The 6,678-nt window shown below is 34.9% G+C and overlaps 1 protein-coding gene across 2 annotated transcripts; it reads left to right on the top strand.

Annotated features, from left to right (window-relative positions):
* The first annotated feature begins 1,067 nt into the window (after nt 1-1,067).
* Nucleotides 1,068-3,666, top strand: LOC18044387 (non-functional NADPH-dependent codeinone reductase 2). 2 transcript variants are annotated; one of them, XR_002906049.1, is made up of 5 exons: nt 1,068-1,497; nt 1,664-1,910; nt 2,005-2,184; nt 2,602-2,883; nt 3,260-3,666. XR_002906049.1 is itself a non-coding variant. In XM_006436784.2 (4 exons), the coding sequence occupies exons 1-4, from the start codon at nt 1,151-1,153 to the stop codon at nt 2,818-2,820; spliced, it is 993 nt and encodes a 330-aa protein (XP_006436847.1). In that variant the 5' UTR covers nt 1,069-1,150; the 3' UTR covers nt 2,821-2,939. The 2 variants fall into 2 exon arrangements, 1 of the variants encoding a protein (XP_006436847.1); XM_006436784.2 differs by lacking the exon at nt 3,260-3,666 and having other exon boundaries at nt 1,069-1,497; nt 2,602-2,939.
* Nucleotides 3,667-6,678: the final 3,012 nt, after the last annotated feature.

Raw genomic sequence — 6,678 nt, 5'->3', positions numbered from 1 at the left:
CACTTTTTGGAAAGGCAAGGCTTTTGAGATGGTGTATCATCTTTTGCCCAAGCTAACTATAGGTTTGAGACTTTTGTTTTTTTGTTTTTTTCTAGATTATTAATCCACTGTCTTTATGTAATCATGCCAAATACAAGTAGCTTGGTGGTGCTTGCTGGGTTATCAATTGTAAAAGTGGAAAAAATGAATGTATTTCTTGCCTGTTGTGCGGAGGTTGTATAGAGTGGCCAGAACTGATACTGCTGCTATTGTACTAGTGCTGGATGGTTTCATTTGAAAAAAAAAATTATTAAATCTAGCTTTTGTACGTGTGTTATGTGTGATGATGATGAGAAATGTTGTGAAGAATGATAACATTTAGAGTATAAGGGTAATATTGTCTTTGTACAGTTAACTAACGGTCAAGGTAAAAGTTAACTGACGGTAGGGGATTTTTTATAAATAAATCAATTCTCGCCATTTACTTGTAACAAGTCTAAATTTCAGGGGAGGTTTTTAAAAATTACCCATATTCAATACTCTGCCTGGCAGAGTATATCAATGGCTGGCATACATTACAGTGAGACCCGGCTCCTGACGAGGCTTTGCTCTTTTTTTTTTTTCTTCGTTGACAGACTCCTGACGTGGCTTTGATAATTAAGGATTTGATATTTTAGTCATTGGGCTTGTAGTGGGCTTATAACAGACTAATGCTCTCGATAAGAGTGGAGCTACTGGCACCCCTACATTATTCTTACAAAACCCCGCATCAAATAAAATTACAATTAAAAGTGTTATTTCAGCCAATAGTCCAACTCTCTCAATAATATTGCTCAATATTATTGAAGGGATCAGGGGCCCCTGTTTCACGTGTGAGTTGTAACAGATGCTCGGACAAACCTGTGGAAACGGTTAAGAAAAGTAGGACCCTTTTACTCTCTCTCTCCATTGTGAATTTGTGATTAAAGAAAAAAAGATAGAACTTTGAACTTGTGGCTTGTGTCAAAGCCACGTTAGTCATAAAGAAGCCTGTTCTGCCTCCAATGAGCATAAGCGCTGTCATATGCACACACGTCACGAGACAAGAATTTGCAATGCTTTATAAACGGAACCAAAGGCCCAAGTTATTAGAATCAAAAACTGACCCGCAAAACAAACGAACAGGATCAACATGGCTGCGAATTCCGAACCGATGCATGTATCCATCAACGTCCCAGAAGTAAAGCTCAGCTCCGCCTCCGGTCACCGGAAGATGCCGGTGATCGGACTGGGCTCGGCGGTGGACAACATAGATGAAAGGGCCATGAAATCAGCAGTACTGGAAGCGATCAAGCTCGGTTACAGACACTTCGACACAGCTTCGCTGTACGGAACAGAGAGGGCCCTGGGAGAAGCAATAGCTGAAGCACTTAAACTTGGGCTTGTCGCATCTCGCGAAGAGCTCTTCATTACTACTAAGCTCTGGTGCAGCGACGCTCATCGTGATCTCGTTGTACGCGCTCTGAAGAAGTCTCTTAAGTAATGATAATTGAGCTCGCTCACATCTACACATGCATTTCATTGTTTCACTTATCTATTCTTGCATGCAAAAGCACAAAAGATTCCTCTTCATTAGCCTCTTTGTTGTTAATTGAATTTGAGCTTACTTGAGCTTATTGATGTGTGCGCGCGTGTGTACGTGCAGGACGCTTCAGATTGAATATGTTGACCTGTACCTCATTCATTGGCCAATGAGTGCTAAGCCGAGTGAGAAATTACGAAACGATATACCCGAAGAAGATCTTGTACCACTGGACTACAACGGTGTGTGGGAAGCCATGGAAGAGTGCCAGAGGCATGGCCTCACTAAGTCCATTGGTGTCAGCAACTTCTCTCCTAAGAAGATTGAGACCATACTCGCCTTCGCTACCATCCCTCCTTCTGTCAATCAGGTGAGACTTATCACTATAATTATTGTTTTTATTTATGAATTAGGCATTGGATAATAACGATGACATATTAGGAGTTGATGATTATTGTTGTTAGGTGGAGATGAACCCTGCCTGGCAACAGAGAAAGCTCGTAGAATTTTGCAAGTCCAAAAGTATTATTGTTACCGCATTCTCTCCTTTGGGAGCCGTCGGGTCCAGCTGGGGCACGAATCAAGTTATGAACAATGAAGCACTGAAGCAGATTGCCGCCGCTCATGGCAAAACTGTGGCCCAGGTTCCTTTACGTAGTTTTTTTTCCTTTTCTTTAAACAGTCTATGAGCCTAACACAATCCAAAAGGTAGTATATCTTGGTCACATGTAGAAAATCTATGAGCCTAATTCCATCCAAAAGTTAGCTTATTCCATCACGTGTAATAGAAGTTTATGGTACTAACTTAATTCAAAAGTCAAGTTGAAAAGATAGCTCAAGAATTGAGGGTCTTTTAACATCCCCATTAAAAGATCCCATCACATAACAAGCCGATCTTATTTACTGGTCGTCATCAGGTGGTAAGGTAGCGTGGGCTCTAATATTAAAACTTACGAGCGTAACTTAATCATAAACCTACGTCAAAGATTGAAGATTGTTCAAATTTTATGTACTAAGTTTAATATCAAGGATATTTTCCCTAACCGTATTTACGTTGGCAGGTTTGTCTTCGATGGATAATTGAGCAGGGGGCAACTGCGGCTGTTAAGAGCTTCAACAAGGAGAGACTGAAAGAGAACTTGGAGATCTTTGACTGGGCACTAACTGATGACGATCATGACAAGATCCGTCAAATCCCGCAGCGCAGAATGATGCCTAGAGATGATTTCATTATCCCTCATGGACCATTCAAGACACCTGAAGACTTGTGGGATGAGTAGATAGATCTCTCGCTTTTAATATCAAATTCGTGCTGTATTGATTTCTACTGCGATTAGCTCCAAGTATGTGTGCAAAAAACAGAAAAAAAAAAGAAGGCATTTTATTTCTCCCTCTTACTCTCTATCTTCTCATCAAGGAATGAATAAATAAAATACTATTATGCACGTGCATAGCATCTTCATATGTTAAAAGAATAATAAAGTGATGAATCTAAATGAGGAAGAGAAATTCTACTGTATATTGAAGGTTTCACATCACATTTTGATGTGAAATTAACGACTAATAATAATTTGATATATGGTAATACATGTTGAAAGATTTTAAATTCTCACCTTTTATTTTTCCTCCGAAATATAGAACTTCAAAAAATTAGAGACAATAAATGTTACTCTTTCACTCTGTTATCTCATTCTAACTATTTTTTTTTTTTCTCTCCAGTTTTCATCTCAATCCGGTTATTGCCATTTTTAAATTATTTGAAGCACAAAAGAATTGAAGACATCCGCATCTCTCACAGCCAAATTCAGCGACATACACCTATTAGGTGCAAAGCAAAGCATCTGATTCTATTTTTCTCAATGTTCCCCAACTCGTCCAGAGTCTGAACCACAATCGACACCAACACAGCCACCAACCCTGTCCCCAAGTGAATGCCTAGCCATGGTCAAATTATAATCCAGGTTCCTCTCAACCAACCCCCTCCAAAACTCACACTCCGCATCAATAACCCTCCTTGCAGCATTCAGTAACCCATTGTGAACATACCCACTATCAAACTTTGTCTGCCCATGTTTGTTATCAAGCAAAACTGCATAATCACCATTTCTGTTTCTACAATGGTTTAAATAAACCCATTTTTTTTTATTAAAAAAATGTATTCAAGGTTTGAAGATAAACAACAAAGATAAAAATGTATTCATTTTTGTTCTAAACTGGTTTAAATAACCCCATTTTTTATTATTATTTAAAAAAAAAACAATGGCAGTCACTCATGCTTCAAAAATCACCTTCTTCGTCATCATGAAATATTTTCTTCTGCTTCACTGCAGTCACAACAATGATTTTGGCTTTGGATAAAAAAAACTGCAAAAATTTCATCAACAAAAACCTTCTTCTTCTTCAGTAGGTTTAAAAAATGGCAGCAGCTAGATTAGAGATGAAGTTTGGAGAGCGGGAGAAGCAAATAATAAGAATGAGGTAATAAAGAGCGAGAGCAAAACTTATTTTCTGTAGTTTTTTGAAATTGTAAATTTTGGATGAATAACGGAAAAAAGGGAATTTAAAAATTTCTCCAACATGTATGTCGCGTGTCTATTATTATTAGTGTTAGGAAAATATGCTCTTTAAAAATATATGTGTTTATTTAATTATAATAAAGATTTTTTCTGATTAATAAAATAAATAAGGTATTTTATTCAAGTATCTTAATTGCATTAATATTTTGAGTAAAGCCCATTTAATTATATTATATGTATTTATGTGATCACCATGTGGACTTACAGAAAACATAAATACAAGTTATCTTATGATTAAATAAATTAAGTTCGTAGTTGATAAATAAAGTTGGACACTTTATTTAGGTATAGACTGTAAAAAATTTATTGAATGATTTATCTTAATCATGTATGAATTTATTGATGTAATACGACTACATTGATCAAGATTACATATAAGATTTAATTAACTTTGTAATAACTGTCAGACTTATTAAATCCCATAGACATTGATTTTACTGTAATCTTAATCTTGAGTTAGTTATAATTTCATTATTGTAATTGTTATTCTATTTAAGTTACCAATGGGCACGACACACACTTTTAGTCAAGATTATCTAGTATCTTGGTGGGAGCAATTATGAATATTGGAGTTATAGATTATAATATAGACTTTGTACAATATATCTCTTGATGGATTTTCGGCACTTAATCATATAATTCTCTGGCTAGAGTGTGTCAACATATTTAATATGTTGAAAATGATCATTAGAGAAAACCAGTAAGTATCAAGGAACAAGATGTAATTAAATTGATTAGATAGTTGATATATCAATTTAATTAACGATGTGGTACAAAGGATTGTGCAATAAAGAAATTAATGTGGCATGGGTCGAATTATTATTTGAGAACACTATTATGAATAGCATACAATTATGGAGGTCAGTTCAAATCTTTTAATGGAGTAGATTTGGAATTAAATAATTTGGCTGATTTAATTATAGGTCTAATTATTGTAGCCACTATTGTACGTACCCATATGATCCCCGGGTTAGCTCATTTAATTGAGTGCGCCGCTACTGGATTAATAAGTAAGATAACTAGTTATTTGGGTTAAAAGTCTAAATATATTATTTAGTGGGAGGCTCCATATAATATGTTTGTGTGTAAGGGGCCTTGTGTTATTTTACAAGGTGGGCCCTTATAACACAAGAAGAAGTAACGTTAGTTTTTATTTTATTATTTTTTAATTTAAATCATATTTTAATAGAATTAAAAAATAAATAAATATGGAGCCTAGGGTTTCCACTAAAGAGAGATATAAAATGACTTATTTTCGCCCAAAAAAAGGAAGAGACACATTATACAGATCAGAGAAAAAAAAATTTCTCTCTAATTTTGAGAGAAAAATTTTCTCCTGCTAGTTGCTTTTAGTGGTGATAAAGGCGCTCACACGTCAAGTGCAGATCAAACATGAGTCATAACCTGAAAGATCATTGGTGACAGATCGTGATTTAACAAGCATGGTGGTGATGGATCGTGATCTAATAGGCGTGGTGGTGACGGATCGTGATCTAACAGGAGTGGTGGTGACAGATCGTGATCTGAGAGCCTGAATTATTTTCAATTGTTCATCTTCTCAGATTGTTAAGGTATGATTTTCTAGATTACGAATTCTTATGTATTATATGAGATCGATCCTGAAAGTTTTTTTTTTAAATTAATTTTTCTCCAATAATTAGTTGGTGGCTTCACGTCAGATTATAATGTGGAAACTCTAATGTACTATAGAATTTCTCATAAATGGGAGTGTTATTAATAAATGATGGTTTAGTTTTATTGTCTATGACAAATATTCCACATTAGAAACTTTTACTTTGACTTTTTCCCAAAAAATAAAATTTTTGTTTGTTAATAAAGTTGGCAAAATGGATCACTAGGTCTTGCTCGTGCCGCGTCAACTCGTATCTTATTAAATTTAGTTCGACTCAAACACAATTCATTTAATAATTATGTTAAAATATTGATGTTTTAACCCAACACGAAAAATAAACAAGTTATTCAATAATCTGATTGATATATACATATTTAATAAAATTTACATCAAACATTTGCACTCCATATCTATCAATATATTACACAGTTACACTATTGAAATTCTAATAATATATATGGGTTAATTTCGGCTTACCCTCTCGTGAAGTGGGAATTTTCAAATTGCCTCCCTTACTTTTGAAAATAATAAAATAATATTTTTAACGGCCAAAATAATAAAATAATATTTGTACATTCTTCGAATAGTCAATTAATAGTAAAAGGTTAAACCTCTATGTATGCTAATTTTTATGAGCCTAAATCTTTCTAAGTTTTCTAAGAAACAAATAAACATTTCAAATATTTATAGTGTGCATCCAAGTACTTAAAAAAAATTTCATTTTGCACCCATGGATACCATCATATCAAACACATAGCCACGTGCATCCAAGGCAACCAAACTTTTGGCTGCATGAGGCCATGGTAGCCAGATCCATGGCCGCGCTTGTAAGAGAGATTGTAACATCTTTCAAGTTTTTTTTGGTTTGATATTCTGGACGAAAACAGTTTGCCGTTTATTAAGAAAACGGCTAACCGTTTTACTCCAGA

This window comes from Citrus clementina, unplaced genomic scaffold (assembly GCF_000493195.1).
Source record: "Citrus clementina cultivar Clemenules unplaced genomic scaffold, Citrus_clementina_v1.0 scaffold_4, whole genome shotgun sequence".
NCBI lineage: Eukaryota > Viridiplantae > Streptophyta > Magnoliopsida > Sapindales > Rutaceae > Citrus > Citrus x clementina.
The sequence above is the reverse complement of the archived record's forward strand: the minus strand, read 5'-3'. Positions and strand labels throughout refer to the sequence as shown.

Coding starts and splice junctions, on each gene's coding strand:
- LOC18044387 (XM_006436784.2), top strand. CDS start 1,151: ATGGCTGCGAATTCCGAACCGATGCATGTATCCATCAACGTCCCAGAA. Junction 1,498..1,663: donor GCTCTGAAGAAGTCTCTTAA/GTAATGATAATT, acceptor GTGTACGTGCAG/GACGCTTCAGATTGAATATG. Junction 1,911..2,004: donor TCCCTCCTTCTGTCAATCAG/GTGAGACTTATC, acceptor TATTGTTGTTAG/GTGGAGATGAACCCTGCCTG.